The 20469-nt window shown below is 36.5% G+C and overlaps 3 protein-coding genes across 3 annotated transcripts in view; all 3 read left to right on the top strand.

Annotated features, from left to right (window-relative positions):
• The window catches only part of LOC137394967 (dedicator of cytokinesis protein 1-like), a 54547-nt gene extending 44942 nt beyond the window's left edge, over window positions 1-9605 (top strand). Inside the window, exons 37-45 of the mRNA XM_068081744.1 lie at window positions 1037-1201; window positions 1929-2060; window positions 2479-2570; window positions 3032-3153; window positions 3826-3950; window positions 4345-4374; window positions 5320-5662; window positions 8069-8385; window positions 9008-9605. Coding sequence (XP_067937845.1) covers window positions 1037-1201; window positions 1929-2060; window positions 2479-2570; window positions 3032-3153; window positions 3826-3950; window positions 4345-4374; window positions 5320-5662; window positions 8069-8385; window positions 9008-9118 — 1437 coding nt within the window. The 3' untranslated portion in view covers window positions 9119-9605. The remainder of the gene's footprint in view (window positions 1-1036; window positions 1202-1928; window positions 2061-2478; window positions 2571-3031; window positions 3154-3825; window positions 3951-4344; window positions 4375-5319; window positions 5663-8068; window positions 8386-9007) is intronic.
• Window positions 9606-11376: 1771 nt separating this feature from the next.
• Window positions 11377-15070, top strand: LOC137393241 (charged multivesicular body protein 3-like). Its single transcript, XM_068079698.1, has 6 exons — window positions 11377-11533; window positions 11845-11905; window positions 12018-12197; window positions 12641-12762; window positions 13852-13969; window positions 14240-15070. Exons 1-6 carry the CDS (start codon window positions 11489-11491, stop codon window positions 14371-14373), a joined length of 660 nt encoding a protein of 219 aa, XP_067935799.1. The 5' UTR covers window positions 11377-11488; the 3' UTR covers window positions 14374-15070.
• A 512-nt stretch (window positions 15071-15582) lies between these two features.
• LOC137394747 (ADP-ribosylation factor-like protein 1) lies at window positions 15583-20364 on the top strand. The gene is made up of 6 exons (XM_068081510.1): window positions 15583-15647; window positions 16072-16209; window positions 17460-17541; window positions 17717-17828; window positions 18696-18874; window positions 20013-20364. Exons 1-6 carry the CDS (start codon window positions 15644-15646, stop codon window positions 20038-20040), a joined length of 543 nt encoding a protein of 180 aa, XP_067937611.1. The 5' UTR covers window positions 15583-15643; the 3' UTR covers window positions 20041-20364.
• Window positions 20365-20469: the final 105 nt, after the last annotated feature.

Raw genomic sequence — 20469 nt, 5'->3', positions numbered from 1 at the left:
AAAAGCTACACTTAATTGTTTAATTTAATGACTGTACAGTAACTGGGGTATTATTGGTTTGTATCGACAAATTGCTCTCTTTTCTTATCACTTTCACTTGGTTTTGGGCCCATAAATATGGTAATTTTACATTAAGTTAAGAGAAGCACCCACCTTCAATATTAATTTAAATTTATAGGATTGTCTTCACTATAATAAGTGCGGTGTGTATGTGTGTCCATCTGTTCAAAGCCAGGGTTAAAGGTTAGGGTGAAATATTGCTTTCAACGAGACTCCAACTCATGACATTCAGCTTGGTAGACCGACACTCTAATACCGGCACCAGTCGACTGCCTTTATGTATTTCTCAATAATTGTGCACATACTTGTTTCCTGCGCTTTATCGGCACACCTGACAATCTCTCACAAGACACTAGACTACCAGGATACTAGGATGTATCAGTAGATATACCTCTATATGTCATGTTCTCTCCCAAATGCGGCGAGAAAGAGAAAACATTTTTTAAGGCTGGCTATGAGATTCTTGAGATTCTGGTTATTCAAATCAGATTTGAGAACCTGCACCAACTTGACATTTCACATTATATGGAATTTTTTTACGTAGTGTGAAGCGAAAACTACATGTTTTCTACATTAAATGTAATGTAATTTATGTAAAAGTAGGTTTACATTATAGGAGCGTCTACTGTATAATAGTCCTACGACCTTTTCTCTGTGACACAAAGCGTTTATATTCTTTCATAAGGAGTAACTATGTCGTGCCTTCATCACTGGCCTTATATGAGTACTGTACTTACATACACTGGTCGAGGCTAATATTTGTGTTGGAACATTGTCATTTGCTATGTATCTACTAGTAGTTTCTAGTTGCGTTTGATACGTGCATTTACAGGCCTGTTATAGACATGGAGACTGCGTTCCTTTTATTGTTGAGATATCGTAGATTAATATTTGCTTGTTACTAGCATCGTATGTCACTAGTAATCATCTTACAGCTGAAGCGTATTTTCCATGATGTTTTTGTGTATTCAAATAGCCTTTCTTCTCACCTGATTATAACGACCGATCAGAAAGCCAGCCTGATTCACCCTCTAGTCATGTGGAACAGACAGGAGGAGCCTATGGATACCAGGAGTTGCAGAGAATTAAAAAGGAGCGGACTGAACTTGTATACAAACTCAAAAATCTCATCACTCAACAAGTTTGTGCTTTTGGTTTGTTCATGTGACAGGTTGGGGCTGTTAGCCGTAGTCAGGTAACAGGTAGCTACTTTCAGTGTAGTCAGGTAATAGGTTTGTTCTCTCAGTGTAATCAGGTAACAGGTTTGTACTCTCAGTGTAATCAGGTAACAGGTTTGTTCTCTCAGTGTAATCAGGTAACAGGCTTGTACTCTCTGTGTAATCAGGTAACAGGTTTGTTCTCTCAGTGTAATCAGGTAACAGGTTTGTTATCTCAGTGTAATCAGGTAACAGGTTTGTTCTCTCAGTGTAGTCAGGTGGCAGGTTTGTACTCTCAGTGTAGTCAGGTAACAGGTTTGTTCTCTCAGTGTAGTCAGGTAGCAGGTTTGTACTCTCAGTGTAGTCAGGTAACAGGTTTGTGCTCTCAGTGTAATCAGGTAACAGGTTTGTACTCTCAGTGTAGTCAGGTAACAGATTTGTACTCTCAGTGTAGTCAGGTAACAGGTAGGTACTCTCAGTGTAATCAGGTAACAGGTAGGTACTCTCAGTGTAGTCAGGTAACAGGTAGGTACTCTCAGTGTAGTCAGGTATGCCAACATTTGCAAGACACAACTTATCCCATTTCAACATGATAATTGATAACTACAATATGTTTTGCTTTATTTTCTAGGAGATTAAAATACGGAGAAGTTCTATCAGATGACATTATAAGTTTCTGAAGGATATTAATAAGGCATGAACATGTTTTAGCTGGTGCTGCTAGCACAGGGTCTAACAATTCATGATGATAAGTGCCCGGAGTCGTTGAGACCTTTTCATGACAACATGATTGAGCAGTACAACAAACTGAGTGACTATGTGCAGTCTGAGTACAAGATAGCGGTAAGCACTTCTTCCTTGCTTCCAAGATTCATAGACATTGTTATAGTTTGTGTGGTTGGGATTTGAGAGACCTGCAGGAGCTGTCATTGGTTTCAACCAAAGGTCTGACACCGTGTATATGGTTTATATTGTTTTAAGTGCAGAGATTGGCTGCAAACTCAAGAGACGGACTAAAAATTATCATACACAGATTCCTTTAGGTGTATTGTGCTACAAATAAAAGCAACAATGGGATGATTTTGCAGTTTGTATTTTTTTGTACAAATGTCTAAACACAAATGATACATAATAAAATTTATTTTTCGTTCAATCACTTTGACATTTGTCTTATTAGAATTAGAAAATTTGACAGATAGAGAGTTGCATTGCTGTTACGAATACTTGCAATATTTAACCATTTCCATCCGCTGTTGTTTAGCCACCTCAAGGAGTCATCAACCTTCGAAGGCAAAAGTCAAATGCCCTTCAGTTTTCTACCCCCAAGTCTGGTTCATTCAGCAACTTTGGACAGTAAGTCTATTTTATTTGAGCCTGCAGGTTCTACTCCCTTCAGTCAGTCGTTGTTATAATCTAGTCCTATCCGTAACCTAGCTCCCTGTTCAAGTCTATTATACTCAGTTTCTGGGAGTTATGCCCTCTCTTTATAGGATTTCTATCGAATCAATTCATTCATCGTCAATTTTTTGTGAGAACCAATATTCATGTATGGTTTAAAAGCGTTAACTATTTAGGCATTATAAAGTGTTTATTTGTTTTTTCATTGCAATAGCTACCCATAAACAAATATGCAGATCATATGGACACACCGCTAAGGTCAACAAACTGAGGGCATCTTCATATATGCCTTCCATATACATACTCAAAGTAATTTATACAAAAAGTAGTATATAACGAAATTTTCCTGGTATTAATTGTGCACCCATGAAAGAAAAAATGCTCACCTATGTCAAGGTTATTCTATGGTACCATAGAGCGGGTGAGGCAGTGGTCACTAGGAAAAGTAGTACTCCAGACAAGCTCTCCAGGACTCCCTCAGTTGGGACCCCTAACCCCAAGTCTGTCATGAGACAAAGCAACTCATCTCCTGGTAAAGGTGGGAATCATCTCCTCTCTTTTTCTTGTTGACTTTACTCTTGCACACTGTTGATCTGATATAATTTGTGAAGGCTTTGTTTCGTGAAAAGACAATGGTTCGATTGGCATGCCGTGCAGATTATATGCCTTGATTATCATTGATACCACATTTGCTGAATCATTAGATACCTTCTCTATGACTATATCAAACCTATGTAGAAGCCAGACACCTATGACTATATCAAACCTATGTAGAAGCCAGACACATATCTCTACCTATTATCTAGTACAGACACATATCTCTACCTACTATTTAGTCTAGACACCTGTTTCTACATGCTATCTAGACATACACATGTCTCTACCTGCTACCTTGTCCAGACACTTGTTTCTACATGCTATCAAGCCATACACATGTCTCTAATTGCTATCTAGTACAGACACATGTCTCTACCTGCTAATTAGTACAGACTCTAGTCTCTACCTTCTATCTAGTATAGAATTATGCTTTATCTGCTATACAGCGCAGATTCGTGTCTCTACTTGCTGTTCAATGCAGACACGTGTCACCGCCGGTTATCTTGTATAGACACATTCAGTATCTACCTACTATCCAGTACTGATGCATAACCTTTATCCACTATTCAGCATAGACACGTGTCAGCTATTTTATCAACACTTACTGTTACAGTCGGCCATGCAAAGTCTAGTAGGGGAAGCGCTCGTGTAGCCAGCAATTACAGCACCGACAGCAAAGACAGTGGCGACAGCGCTGAGAAGAAGGCAGAAGGTCCAGTCATTGAATTGAATCAAACGGTAATGGAAGCGCTTATCATTTCTTGTGTCTAGTTTGCTCTCACTTTTCCTTCACTTGACCTTCACTTGACCTCCTGCTGCTTGTTAGCTGAGTGCAACTTTGTCTTGGGTTAATGGGAATTTTATTAAGTATTTTTCTGTTTATTTGCTAAATGTTGTTGTAACAATAGTGCTCCCTCTTTCTGGTTGCTTTCAAGGAATGACTGCACTATTGGATATTTAAATAACTTTGGGCATCATCTTTCGAGTTTGAATGGGGACAGCAAAATAATTTTTGAGATGAAGTTCTTTAGGTCATGGGACTGTTACTTAGCCTTTCAGGATAAACTCATGTTTTACTCTGGCAGCTGGTCACCCGTTTGCCAATCTCCTCACCTGCTGCACTTGTTTACAGGCCAAGACCTCCAACCGCTTGGTGCAATGGGTAATAAATGAAATTATGTCAAGCATCTTAGGACAAGTCATATTCATATGTTATCAAGAACATCCCAATCCTGCTAATAGACCCCATAATCCTGTTCTTTCTCTGATTCTATGGTTCATCAGTCTATCTCTCCAGACGTCATGCATGTTTGCTATTCAGTATGCTTCTTATATTACATGAGCACGTCATGTGCTAACTCGATTCTCTATTATTTCTTATGTTAACGCTTTATTTATAAAATCCACGCCAAGACTTCGTTGACAAGCTGTTTGGCAAGCTAGTCAAAAATTAATTTGCATAGATGCGTGGTACTCGAAATGACATGTCGGGAAATGGTAGGTTATAGGTGGGTATGCGCAGAGGTCTATGCTCTGCTATCACTCTCACACAGCATGGTCGGCCAGGATTCACTCTGCATGATAAGCCTCGGTATGGGCAACATCATTGTAATATAATTTGCTAACCCAACAGTGCTTTTATTCCCCAGCACTCTACGCTAGCTTTACATCGACGAAGGAGGCTCGGCGTGACAGTTTATGGGATGTAACTAACTGCAGTCGCTTACTCTTCTGCTGGCTGCATTTATCTTATGTCAGGCTATTTTTACATATGCACTCACATGTATTTCTATGTTAGCACCAAAATTAAATCATAATCACTTCTCCCACTTACCAAGTTAGTTTACATTAGATAAAGCAGAGCAAAATAGTGTGGAGTGAGAACATTAATGTCTTGCTTCGGTAGGTGGCGTATTCACGAACACCTTTGTTATGAACAGCTTGGCTGTTGGAGTTGTCTGTCTTTAGGTAAATGTTAGTAAATCTAGCTTGTCGCTCTATGCGTTGATCAGTTACTAATTAATGAATAGAGGTTTGGTGCCTTAGCTGAGAACACGCAGTGTTATGATATCATCACTCTTAATATTGCTCCCAACTGTTCTTTTAGCTCACGTCAGCTCGACCACCGAGGCCAGAATCAAAGTCAGCGAGTAAAAGTCGTCCATCCAGTGGTAACTCTAAGTCTGCACTTCAGGCTCAAATTTCTCTTCCTACTTTCTTGAATGGTGCTAATAATCAGGCGCCCTGTTCGGCTGCCTCGGCTTCTCATACTTCCCTCAACATCACCACTAATGTCTATATAGAGTCGCCTTTGGCTCGACCCGCTTCTCAAAGCTCAGGCAGGGTAGCGCAATCACCACCCTTCCACAGCGGTGTGGAACCTGAGGCGGGTAGCGGGCAGTTCTTTCGCAGCTCTATATCTTCTAACGATCGGCCAGCAATCTCGCTAGGTTAGTCTTAACAATACCTGGTGTTTGCTTTCTCTAATTCAGCTTGTCTTTGGGGCAGACTAATAGTCTTTCTCTCTTAGGTTATCTTAGAGGTGTAGCTGATGGTGAACTAACAGGGTGAATGTTGTCTGCCTGACTTTGTAAGTGTAAACAATAAACATTCGTAGCTAGCATCATCGTGGGAGCGTAGTTATCAGGTTTCACCTACAAAAAGTTTCAGATTTTGGAGAACAATTGTTTGGAAACCTCTGATGGAAAACCTTGTGGTAAAGGCAGTTCAATTCAAGGTCAATTTTGAGAGTTTTTAAATTAATACTTTGATGTCCAGTTAATTCAAGCCTTCTCTGTCTCTATGCTGATCATTTGATGATGGCCTTTGTAACTCACACAGTTTCCATCTGTATGACTTGATTTGTCAAACTATGCAAACTATTTTTATATGGTTATGCTACACTATAACCATAAGTATTAATAAATTCCAGAAGGATGGTTAATAAATTCAATAGGTGTTAAAGTTATTCGTTTATTTATTTGTGTTTCAATATTTACTGAAATTTTAATGCTGTCCTTTACTTGAATGTTCTTATACCGTTGTTGTAAATAGCTAATGTAACTAATTTGTACAAGCTTTAAGGAAAATATGAAGCCCGGAAAAAAATCAGCAGAAATTGTTTTTTTTTAAATTTTAATGCCGCTCTAAGATATATGTTGAATTCTGGATAAAACTAAATGTTAACATAGGTTCCTAAATAAAAATGAATCCAAATGTTCTATTATTCTTTAGTAGTCAAAGATTGAAAATAAGGAGTCAGGAAGAAGGTAGGGTCAAAAATTTATATAATTTTGCCTAGATCTACAGACTGGCCAAGTTTTGCAGCTATGTTGCCTCCACTTAGAGGTAAATACACCAGCCCTCTCTTATAATCACCATAAGGCTAAGTCTAATACCAAATGTTGCGGCTATGGTGCCTCCACCGAGATGTCAATACACCAGCCCTCTCTTATAATCACCATAGGCTAAGTCTAATACCAAATGTTGCAGCTATGGTGCCTCCACCGAGAGGTCAATACACCAGCCCTCTCTTATAATCACCATAGGCTAAATCTAATAAACTTGGCAAGATTTTAATCATCTTTCTGACATTGTATAATTTGTGCTCATCCTTACATAGATAAACCAGCTCTGGTGTAGGACTTGGGTGTGATATTTTAGTGGGTACGGGTTATTGTATTGATAGCATATATAAATTAGCTCGAGTACAGAAAATGAGTGTAATATTGTATTGGTTATGGGCTATTGTATCGATAGTATATATGTATATATATTTGCTCTGGTGCAGGAAACGAGTGCAACATCGTATTGGTTATGGGCTATTGTACTGCCATTACTATTGCTAGCAAATTCTTGTCCCTAGCACTTTATCTTGAAAAATGTAATATGTACATTGATTGAGGTCTACGGTCACAATGATATTTTTTGCTTAGTAATCTGATTGTTGTTAGATCAAAAGAACATGATTTTGTTGCGTAGCAACACTTATCTGATCATTTCTGAGTGATTTTTGTAGCCAAAATTATTGGTTTATTTTTATAAGTGAAATTTACTATGTATATTGTGTGATTCTGTTTGATTACTCCATTCTCTTTCTTACTTCCATCTTATCCAAGGCTTTTAAGTACAGTATAGACTAGGAGGGTCGTGTTAGGTCACCGAACTATTTTAATCAGAAGTCAATATTTAGGTAGCCTCTTTTGACAAAGGAGGTGTGCCTTATATCCAGTCAACAAACCGTGGTAGGAAATTGAAGTTACTAAGATACAGCATGCATTTAACAATGAATAGGCTTGCCTCCTGGCTTGAACATAGCATGTGGTGCCTTTGTTTTCATAACTCTAAATATTTGCTGCTAATGGTATACCATAAACCTATTAACTATACTATTAACTATATTAAGTATAGTAAATATGTCTATGCGGTATACCAATTGTATTAGGGTATCTGCCACAATGGTACACACCAGTTGTTTTAGAATATCTTATGCAGCGGTATACTAGTTCTAGAATATTTGCTGTAGTGGTACACTAGTTGTACATACTAGGATGTCTGGTACAGTGGTACACCCATTGTGCTAGAATATCTGCTGCAATGGTACACTAGTCGTAGAATATATGTTGCAGCGGTTCACTAGTTTCACTAGGATATTTGTTGCAAAACCAAATGATTCCAAGAACCTTAAGTAGACAGTATATTAATGTATCAGGTCTTTAGCTAATTACAGCAATTTAAGGAAAAATGAGGTAGCCATCTAGTTGTGTCAAGGGTTCCTGCCAGTCTTGGGCATGTATTATGTAGATTTTTCATATCGAGAATTTTCCCAGATGGCATAGAATTACATGTATACGTAGGGTACAACAGTGTGAGATGGGAAAGTAGTGGTAGTCTACCAACAATGGATAGCTTTGATGATGCATCGGATCGAAGCTCGACGCTGCAGGCGAATAGTCGTCTCTCAGGGCTCTCAGGTCTTTCCTCGGCCTCAGAGCAAGTCAGCACCAACAAAGAGCGGCTTCGAGTTGTGTCTGCGCAAGTTAACGCCGTGATGGAGAGCAGCTCAACTCCCCCACCACTGCCTCGAAAACAGAGTCAGATAGATTGCAATGCAGACAACATGTATGCTGCTCCTCATAGTGTGAAGATGCGACACCATTCGCATAAAGGAAAGGTTAGTTATCTTTAGACAGAATGATCTGTATCTTTTTGCTAGAGGACGGTTTGTAAAGAGTTCTGTTTGTAACTGCTGCAAATAACAGAAATTTTAGAGTAGGTGGGTCTTTTTGACCTATTTGAGTAGTTTTATGTACACTAGTACCCTGACAGTCCGGTGCGCAGTGAGAGATCGTCAGGTGTAATAACTGTGTGCATATTTATTCCATCATATGGGAAAGTGTTTGATTGGCGCAGGTAGTAGAGTGTCGGTCTACAAAGGTGAAAGTGGTGAGTTTGAATCCTGATGAAGGTGATCTTTTTACTTCACCTCTTAGTTTGGCCTCAGACGGGCGCCGCTCTTATTATAGTAAATATTTACAGCTTGAAGTTTATAAAAGGGTTTGGCTTTTCATAAAGTTATATGAAAGCTAATTTTTTCAACATATTTTCTTGACATGAAGACCATGTTTAGCGTTTTTAAATAGTCTCCCGTGGGGAACTAAAAACTTTGGCAGCCTGTTAGGAAATTGACTAAATGCAATCATGGTTAACTAGAAGGCTAAGAACACACCAAATTATTGATGTTATGCTTTGGTGGTCCCACAGTGCTAGTGCATTGTTTGATTTATCATTTGCAGCCTCCTCCAGCCTTGCCTCCGGTAAAGCCTGGTAACCAGGAAGGTGATGTCCCGCCAGCTCTACCAGATAAAAGGACATCATTGGGATCCAGATCTAACACTAGCAACTAAACGGATTTGAAAACTTTATATTGTTCAATATAGAAAAGAATAGATATTAACACAATTTTCATAATTAGGCGCATCTCCAAACTCTATTGTACAGTTGTTGTTACTACAGCAACAGTTTTCCAAGCATAGTTAGTGAATGTGCAATATATTGCACACTCATATTGTAATAGTATATTTATCTATGTCTATGTATGAAGGTATTTAGCAGAGGTGCTATTTTACATTTCTAATTATCTATAGTCAACTAGCCATTGCTATATAGCATGGTTGTCATGCAATGTTGACATCTTCCAAGCACACGAGCATGATATATTTTCTAGTCACTATTCATTTGGAGCACATAAATGTGACAATATTCGTATATTTGTATACCTTGCGATAAGTGATATGGCTTCTACTTTAATGCTTTCATGTATTTTTATGTATATATCAAAGCGGCGCTCATCAGATCAACAGTAGTGTAATAATATATATAATGCCTGGAGGATTTATCTCCATGTTCTTGAACTGCAATAGATGTCTCAACCAAAAAGGAATTATGATCGAGGTGTGCATTCATCTTTTGTTTGTTGTGATTGAGAAAAGATCGTTAGATTACTCCATATCATAAATGTTGTCAGACACCTTAGTCAGTTGGCAGCAAGTGGAAACGGGTAGTAAAGAACAATAAGGCGCTGTTGCTCACAATTACATGACATGGTAGGACGCAGTCCGAGTTGTACATACAATTTATGTTAAATCAAATTAAAATAGGATTTCTTGCATATCTATGAGGCATTTTTGCTTTAGGTTGCAAGCAAAAATGTTGGTTCTTTCACGACTGTCTACCAAGAACTGGCTCAAGGAGTGTATAAATAACTGTCTTTGAATACAAGAGACGATGTTATTTTTCACTGCTTTTGTAAATAGCTATTATAGCACATTTGTACAAGTTTTCATGAAATTTATTAAACATTACCAGAAAAACTAACCAAAAAAATTGTAATATACCATTGGTGTTGTAAAATCATGAATTCTGTTCAGATTAAATTCGGTGGGAAATGAGGACAGGATTCGTTTACCTTTCCTTTGTTTTTTTGAAGTTTCTAAAAACTCGTGTTTGCAAAAGTGAATGATCTCTTATTAGAGTTGATTGAATTCATGTTCATGCACAAGGCGCTAATTCAAGGCATTAGAAACATGGTGAAAGTTCAACCAGAAATGTCATACCTTAGTTCAAAACTTCTAATTTATCGAGTGAGAGCTAAAAATGTAACCAACCATTTCCTCATGGCAATCCATTAGTTTCTATTGATTGGTAATTGGCAAGTTTAACTTACGGGTCCAATATGAGTTGCTACCAAACCAATTGCACAGATCTCCATACCTAGAAGTGAACTCAAACAACAGATTTTGCTACTTAGAGCACTTGAATTGGCCTTAAAATATGCTGTTTTGTGAAATTTCGGTTACCTATATCAATGATATACAATATACCTATATCAATGATATACAAAACAACAGATTTTGCTACTTAGAGCACTTGAATTGGCCTTAAAATATGCTGTTTTGTGAAATTTCGGTTACCTATATCAATGATATACAGCCCCCATGGGGGCTGTATATCATTGCCTACATTTAGGCACATTCTCAAGCATTTTGGGCTGTGTGATCACTATGTTGAATATTAGATATGCAAACAACACATATATAAAACTTTCAATAAAAAATAAATCTTTTCTACAAAAGTATTTCTCAATGGAGTAGGTAAGAGTGTTTTAGAGAACTAGACTGGTGAATGAAGCACTACTAATTTTTGTATTGCATGTATATTTTTTTGTATATGGAACTGTAATTCTTATCTTAGGCATTTTAGAGCTAAAAAGATTAGCCATTTTTATTGCGACTTCTGTTGATCCATTACATCCATTAAAGCAATTTGCCAAAAAATTTATTTTGGTATTGTAACACAAAACCTGCATTGCTTTATGCATTAGCACAGCGTATTTATAAAATTTTTGGTTTTCTCACTGTGATTTTAAACATATCTTTCATCATCATAAAAGATTCATTACCATTAATGGCCATTAATTATTCTTGCTTTTATGTTAGTTGTAATGTCTTGAACGCCCCTTCAACGATTTCACCTATCAAGACAACATCTAACACTAGACTCAAAGAATTAGTCTTTATAAGAGTTTTCTGCTCATGAATTATCATCTTAGCTCTCGTACACGTCCTGTTTTCCAGAACTCGGGCTCTTCCAAACCTATGGAGATGATTTTATGGTTTATGTAGTCGCTATCGAAAGCGGAAACCAGAATATTCATTTAACTGTAAGATGATCTTTGCCTAAAATATACCATTAAGGAGGTTCGCTTATCGTTCAAGATGGGACTATTTGGAAAAACAAAAGCGCCAGATCCCAAGGAATCTGTAAGTCCAAAGATCTTACATATACGCAGTGTGTGAATATTCCAACAATTTTGGTATTTACAAATTGACATATTACAATTTTCAGACGTTTTATTTTGTACAGACTATTTAAAGTTTCAAGTAAGTTTTACATCTAAATGATGAGTGCATTGCAGCCAACTTGAAAACACTTACTGTAGTAAAGTTAGGCAAAGTTTCAGTCCATGATCAAATTGGCGAGAGAGCCAAAGAAGATCAGGACCGTTTTCTGAAACCATGTCTTATGTTATTCTAATATATTTAACCTAATTTGCTTGTATTCGCTGTTTTAGGTTCAAAAGTGGACATCAGCTATTCGAAAAGAGAGCTATAAATTAGACAGAAATATCAACAGTGCGTCGTAACACATTAATATTTAATGTAATTGAGGGTTAGCTCATCATTGTTATTGTTAGGGTGCGCATAAATAAATAGCAAGCCTGATAATTTTTGTGTTTCGTTTTAGCTATAAAACGTGAAGAACAGAAGGTGACACGATCATTAAAAGATGCAGCTAAGAAAGGACAAACTGATGTATGTAAGGTTTTGGCCAAAGAAGTGGTAAATTCCAGAAAGGCACAGGGCAAGCTTTTTGCTGCTAAAGCCCATATGAACAGTGTTCAAATGCAAATGAAAAATCAATTGGGTAAGCACTTGGGTATGAATATACATATCAATACTATTATCTCGTGCATTTAATTTTACTGTAAGCGTTTGGTTGTTTTTTCGGCTTGCACACAAATTATATCTATTTTTACCTTGTTGTTTATACCAAGTTGACGAATGAGAACATTATTGCTAAGAAATGGTTGTCATCGAATATCTCTCATTTAATTGAAGAACTGTTGCAGTAATTTGAGCAATTTTGGTATGATTGAAAAGGGGTGTACAGATTGGTAAATTGTCGCTCTTACTCTATCATAGTATTTTTGAGTTGGTTTGGTTCAATTAGTATATATGTCTATCACAATACTTCAATTTGTAGCGGAATCTTTCAAACAAGTGCAACAGTTTTGCTGACATTTTTTGTTAATTACGTTAATTTGTGACTTTATTACGTTGATTTCTTTTTATTTTCATGCCTGCCAGCGGTTTTGCGTATTTCGGGAGCCTTAGAGTCTAGTACAGAAGTTATGCAGTCTATGCAACAGTTATTGAATGTGCAGGACATCGGAGCAACCATGAGAGAGTTATCTCAAGAAATGATGAAGGTACTCCTGTTTACCCTTAATTCACTCTATTTTATGGATATTAGCTATATCTATATGACAGCCTTGGTCAACTCGAACTTAATAGTAGTAAGGAAGTAATTTAAGTTGTTTGTCAGTGGCGTATCAGCTAGATGTAAACACTTGAATACTTCAAATGCTGTTCAGAATGACGCTAGCTAAGTACAAGTAATTGAATACATATGGAGATGTTTGGTGACAAAGTGTGCGGTTGGTATAGCCTATAGCTTTGAATGGAGGTGTGATGGGTTCAAGCCTCTTTTTAACAAATGCTTTCAATGGACTGTTAGCTGGTTCTGTATGGGTCTAATTGTAAAATATTAGGTAAAACCGTTTCGATACTTTGTGTACTTTCACAGTAAAGAGTAAAAGATTTTCTTGTATACAAATGGATTGTTCAGCTCTATATATGGAGCACAAGTTCTTTGCTGCTGTACTATACTCTCTTGGACTGTAAAACCCTCAATCTATGCTGCTGCCTTGGCTTGATTTGTTTATGTAGAAAAACTTTCTCTGTAAGTGCGTTGAAAGATTTGCCACAACTGCTCATTTGGAGAAATAGTCGTTGGATAGTTTGTATGTGAAATATTAGCCAGCATGGCAGAATTGCATTAACAAACTACAGTCTTGTGTCAGTTTGGAAAGTAGTTCTTGATTGACTGTTTGGTCTAACTCATGAAGGTTGGGCTGGCTCTTCACTCCTCAGCAAGCCTCACAATAATTAGGATCACTGGACATATGGAGTTGTCTATCGTGTTTTTGCTAGTACTTCAAACTACTAAAACAAACAAAGTTTCTTATATTCCAACCAGAACAAATTAAAACGGTAGCTCATTACGGGAGATTTCACACTTGTGAACTTCTTACTAACAGTGTAATCTCTCCTCAACTATAGTGTGAGAGTTCAACCTAATCTTTGCCTATCCCGTATTTCATCATAACGACGGCATTGTTATGTTCAGGTAATGTCAATATTTTGGAATGTTGTAACATCTGAACTCGCTCAATGAATAGGCAACGCCATTAAGGAATTAATAACGTAAAATCTAACAGACCGTGTATTTGTTGTAGGCAGGAGTGATAGAGGAGATGGTAGAGGACACCTTGGAGGATGCATTGGGTGATGATGATGAATTAGATGAGGATGTACAGGAGGAAGTTGACAAGGTGCTCTCTGAACTCACTGCTGGTAGGTTATGTTACTTTCTGATCTCACTGCTGGTAGGTTATGTTACTCTCTGATCTCACTGCTGGTAGGTTGTGTTACTCTCTGATCTCACTACTAGTAGGTTATGTTACTCTTTGATCTCACTACTGGTAGGTTATGTTACTCTTTGATCTCATTACTAGTAGGTTATGGTGTGTTATGTTTTCTCTGAATGTTTTATGCACGGTATCAGACAGACTAAATCATCAGCTCGATCACAAAACTTTCAGCGGTTGCGTCTTCTACTTGCAGGGCAAATAGGAAAGGCCCCTCCCGTTCACACTGGTTCACTGCCTGTACCCCAAACACCAGATGTTCCCGAGTCAGATGAAGAAGAGGAAGACATGAATGATATGCGAGAGCGTCTTCAGGCTCTTAGGAGCTGAGTCACTGCATATGGCGCCCTACAATGTCATTTATCTCCTGTATCACTGTCTATATAATAGCCAGGCATTTTGGATGTTTTATTTAAACATATACGTTGCCGCAGTCCTGTTTATATGTCACATAACACACAGCATCAACTGAATCAAGGGATAACAATTGCCTACTCTGCATTATCGAAACATGCCAGTCATATGTCTGGTTCATTGCTTACTTGAGATTGGCCATTCATGGTTGCTGACACCTGTTTGTCATAAAAATATGAAAGAACTGAAATCTTAGCAAAGATGTATTAAATTTGTAATTCAATTTTTGCTCTCCGTTTCATGTATTTTACTATCATCAGATAATTTATTAGTTTTGTATTAATCTAAGCTATAGACTAAAAACCAACATGCACTGTCGTATAATTATTTTTAGATGCTTCCTAAAGGTATGTTTAAGTTGATTGATGCCTATCAATTAGGCACTTTCACTAAGGTGTCAACACTTTTACTGTAATGTATTACGCTCTAGAGTTTTTTTTCTTTTCATTCTAGAATACCATTACTTTATTTTGTCTGATGACTGATATCATTTCCAAGGCAAGCAATAAATATTTTCTTATTTCTATAAAAGCGGAAAAAAATTCGCTTCAACTTTGCTGCAAGTTTTTTTGGCTCTCATTACAGATGACAATAAAACATGGGTTTACATAAAGTTGCGCATTAATCTTATGTGATTGATGTTCTGGCTCACTGAGCATAACTTGTAATTTTATTTTGTACAATGTGTATGCCTAATATTTTTGCATGTTTGAAACTTCTGTACATACGCGTGAAAAAAATACCACATGATATTGCCAGTTTTTTGTCAAGTTTGTGTATAAAAAAGGTAGATTAGTTGTAAGAGCAGATTAAAAAATGAAAACATTACAACTTAGGTTTCAACTGGTTGAAGTTTCCACAAGCTGACAACCTCTACAAGTTAGTAAATAGAAACGATGTTGTTACAGGAGTTATCGTCACTTGAAAACTTAATTTTATAAACACCTCAAAGCGTACGACAGCATTTCACCTGCATACTAAAACTGATTAAAGCATAAACTATATATTTATGTGTGTATTTATCGATCTATATAAGTGTGTGACAAACACGCAATGCGTGTAAAAACATTTAGTACAATTTGCGAAAATGATTTTTATAATTCGGAGTCGCATTTTTATCAGTTGGAACTTCCTGTTGAATGCCGACGCGTCCTTAGTATTTTCATTGAAACTAAGATCCTGAATCATGGGTGAGTTGTACTATGATCTATTTAAAATACACTGCACATCAACTAACTGTTTGATCTTTTTAAATTCAATATTTGCAGCACTGATTTAATGAACCACGTTCCACGACAAGGCACTGTTAAAATTGTATGTGAAATGCCTATGCTAGAACTGATATGCTATGGCATATGGCTGTACAACTTTATACAGATTATTTTTGATGATTAAGTTCTAATCAACAAACAATGTTCAACTTTGCCTGATTACGATAAGCTTTAGTCGTCAAGTAGTTAAAAGCCATACTGCATGCACATGCAAAAAAGCGTTCCTTTATTGTAATGTAAATTATTTTTTAAAGATGACGTTGCCTTTATGTTACGACACGTTGTAGATGTTTTACATAATTTGTATTTTGTCATTACACGTGTGTTGCTTTTAACTTTGCAGGAGGATTTTTTTCTCGAATTTTCTCGGCATTGGTTGGACAGAAAGAGAGAAGGATATTAATTCTCGGTTTGGACGGGGCTGGTAAAACAACCATATTATACAGACTTCAAGTTGGAGAAGTTGTTACAACTATACCAAGTAAGTTGTAACATATATTAACGTGTATGCAAGGAACTTATAAATTTGTACCTGTTAGGTAGATATCTTGTTCGGCAGGTTTCTCGTGTGGAAGCTTGGTAGTTGTTAAGTAAAACATCAATAACCAAACGAAATTAACTTTGGAGACATTCAAGTCACAGAAATTGATAATCTTTCAAGTGCACTCAATTCAATACAGAAGCAACTGCAAAACTTGAGGAAGCTTAGCAATATTTTTAGACCGTGAGCTGGTAGATTAATGGTGCATCCTACAGTGCAACCTAATGCTTAGCATTTAGCAAACAAGGAATGCCAGTTGAATACACCTAGTAAAACATTTCAAGTTTGTTTTTACTCATCTAAATCGCATTATTTCCTCTTGTTCAATGAAATTCACTGCATTAATGTTTTATGTTAAACTTGTTTTCAATGGCTACATTCAGACTTGTTTACTGAGTAAGTTACTGTGGATACTAGTTGGCAATTGCTGCTGACTCTTATCAGCAGCTCCCATGCACCCATGTATTTACCTTAATCTTGTTAGAAAAGTTCTAGTTTATTAGATGAAAGAGATCTTCTTATTTAACCAGCTTAAATGATCATATTAACCCGCATGTTTCTTTCTGTATGAAATCTAAAATCATCTTCAACCTGGTATGCATGTTTTTATTTAAGTTGTCCTGATGGCTATATCATTTTTTCAACATTGTGAGAGTTATTCATAGTAGTTACAATCATTTCTTAACTGCAGTGCCTCATTTTTGGTATCACAAATTCTGAGCTTACCTGTACAGTTTGAGGCATGTAGGCCTACATGCCCGCTTTTGTCTTTGTTTTTGATCATTTTATTGAGTGGCTGGCGATTTGTGTTGTTTATGGATATAATATAGCAGTTTGCTGTGACTGCTGCAAACCAGTACATGTAGTTTATTTAATATGCTTTGTATATTGCCACTGCATGACTCATCATGAATTTCTCATGATTGTGCAATTGATGTTTATTCACCAATTTTCTTGAAGTTTTTTTGTTTATAAGCAGGCAGTGTGCTGCAGTAAGAATCAATTCTATTTCCCAAGTTACTTAAAATTTTGCGGAAATACTATACGTAAATAAATTTAGTGATATTCCAACGACAGATCGACCTTGATCACCTTATCGACCTCGTGACATCTGGTATTTTTTATGTTGTTAGTTGTTACAGCATAGCTGCGGCGAACTTGTCAGTTATTTGTATGAATTTGTTTTTTAGCAATCGGCTTCAATGTAGAAACAGTGACCTACAAAAACCTAAAGTTTCAAGTTTGGGACCTTGGAGGACAAACTAGCATCAGGTAATTGTTCTATTATACTTTATTCTCTTCTCCCGAATAATTTGATCTCTGCTACTCTTGGTTTATTGTTACATTTATTAAGATGTCTATGGCTACGTGGCTTTAGTTTTTGAAAGCTGCGTAAGGTGGTGACATTTTATTGCTTTGTATCCATTTATTTTGTTCTTGTTCACAGGCCATACTGGAGGTGCTACTACTCAAATACCGATGCTATAATCTACGTAGTAGACAGCAGAGACCGAGACAGGATCGCCATTTCTCAACAGGAGTTAATGAGCATGTTAGAGGTAAGTTGCTTTATTGCTATTTATTGCCAACTGATAGAGAAAAAAAATTTTTTCTTTTAAGATCAACTCCAATTTGACGCAACCACATCTTTAATTACTTTATCTGATGCATCGCTAAAGATGTAGTACTCAAATAAGTGTACAAGCAAACCTCAACTTACGACCTTCTCTGTATACCATTTTTTCGACTTACGATATAAAATTCTAGCAAATGTTTGTCTCGACATGCGAAGTAATTCTTAACATACATAATAAAATAATAATATAATACATATATAATTCTTAACATACAATGTTGAAAGGTTCTCAAATCATTACATATATGTCTCTGAAAGTAAGAAATGTAATCTAATTTGAAAAATATTAAAAATCTATAACTTAGCTAGTTTAAACTGTAGTGAGTAGATTAGGTTAGTGTAAGTTACACTGCATATTTCTATCACTCTACTACTGAACATACCTATTGCCTACACCTATGTTCGTTTATCTCTACGATAAAGTAACAATAAAAATGTTTTACTGATCTTCATTTATTTATTTATCTTTCAATATTCGTATAATTTTAGTTCTAATATTTATTTATCACATACATGTAGTTTCAAATAAAGCACCTATTTTGATGCTACATGTAATTGTTCGAAGAATTTATCACTGATTTCAGCTATAAAATGAATTAAACATTATAAAGTAACTTTTGATTTAAGTCTGGATAGTATTGTTTATTTATGTAGATCATGATCAGCATTCTTTATACTTAAATACGTATACTTTTGGTACAACTGTGGGATAGCCAGAAGTTGTAGGTTAGTTTAGTTACTTCATTCACTACACCGCTGTTAGGTCAGTATGCGTGTTGTGTTCATGCAGGAGGAAGAACTGGGAGGGGCTGTCTTGGTGGTACTAGCCAATAAACAAGATATAGAGGGTTCTATGACCCCGGCAGAAGTTGCCAATTCTCTCGGGCTTTCGAGTATAAAAAATAGAAAGTACCAAATATTCAAGACCTCAGCAACAAAGGGCATTGGTTTAGATGAAGCAATGGAATGGTCAGTATATTCATTGTTCTAGTTTGTAAATCAAATCATGAAATACTGCTAATTCTCTGCTCATTTTAAAAAATCAAAGCCATTTTAACCCACATCAATCTTGAGGCTTGCTGATGATAGTCTACGATGGACGGGGAGATTTGAATTAATTAATAGAAACAACCAGTTGATAGAAAAACTTAATTCATGTGGGTAATGTCTGTCACACAAATAAAGTAGGAAAAATGAGACAAACTATGGATTTTACTGGGTGAATTGTGTTACAAAGGGTCAAAATCAGAAAAGTTTAATGCTGTTAATGCTAAGGTAGCATAGACTTTGTTCCTTTAGCCAAAGCCTGGTGTTATTTTTAGAATGGCCCCATCCATATTCATTGTAAAAATGTTATCAATGCATTTGAGTATTAATGTTCACGAGGTTGAAAAAGTGTTCTTTGTAGAGTTTTCTTTTCATGTAGAAATGCTGTAGTCAGTAGTTTTGAGTTCAGCAACATTAGTAACTGCCAACTAGCCAACCGTCTGTCATTTTTTGACATTTCACTTAAACTAAATATTGAATGTTGTTGCCGCTGGGGACTATTAAAATTCACATTAGTCAGGGTATAAGTCAACGTCTGCTCATTTGCTGAGCTGCCTCCAAGCAGGGGCTTTGGATCACATTTTTCAATATTGTTAAGCAGAAGTTTTTGAGTCTGTACGGCTTGCAATTCAATCGTATTTTTTTCTTTTTCATTCACATTTGTTTAACAACTTGCAAGCAATCATGTTTAGATATGAAAAAGTTTATGAAGTTATAAGGTTTATAAAGCTCCTTGGTGCTTTCATCTGCAAAATTGATGCACTGAGTGTATGGATATGCAACTCATAGTTTACTAATGTTGCTAATCTACGATAGTCTAAGCAACATCAGCACAGCTCCGCTCTTCTATATGCCAGTTGATTAACTTACCTGCAGGAGACGAGTTTGCTTGAGGTGCAGAACTCATGGATCTGCTATTTTAACCCACCTTTCAACTAGAACAATTATTGTATATTTGTATTCTTTCACTACCGTATTATTCTACTAGTCATCGGCAAAACCATGAAAGCTGTTTGATATGAGAGTGTTAACTTGTGTTTTGCACCATTCTCTTGTCTAGGCTGACGAATACTTTAACAAATGCGTGACATGGTTACCTAGACCGATTTTGAGTCATTCCCAAGCCGGATGCACCTCCAGCTAGTCGACTGATTGGTCAATCAATCTTTCTACATTGTGTACACAGCTTCAAGAACAGTTCATCTGCTAATCTCTTTCACCGGAGTACAAAATGAGGTCAAGATATTGTCTATATTTACACACATAACTTATTTATACCCGCTGTCATCTTGACTTACGTTTTAGGATTGCTGTGTCAGTAGGCAGCTAACTTATTAGATAATCCCCTTCCTGTATAAGCCAATTGTATAGACATTTATGGAGTGTTGGCAATAAAATGTATTATGTTATTATCACTAAATAATATTAATCAAATAGGTGTCATCTGATAAAAAAAATGCATAGAACAGTACCTGTGGAAAGAACAGTAGATAAACGAAATCACAATCTCATCACTG

This window comes from Watersipora subatra, chromosome 4, assembly GCF_963576615.1.
Source record: "Watersipora subatra chromosome 4, tzWatSuba1.1, whole genome shotgun sequence".
In the NCBI taxonomy this organism is placed as follows: Eukaryota; Metazoa; Bryozoa; class Gymnolaemata; order Cheilostomatida; family Watersiporidae; genus Watersipora; species Watersipora subatra.
The sequence above is the reverse complement of the archived record's forward strand: the minus strand, read 5'-3'. Positions and strand labels throughout refer to the sequence as shown.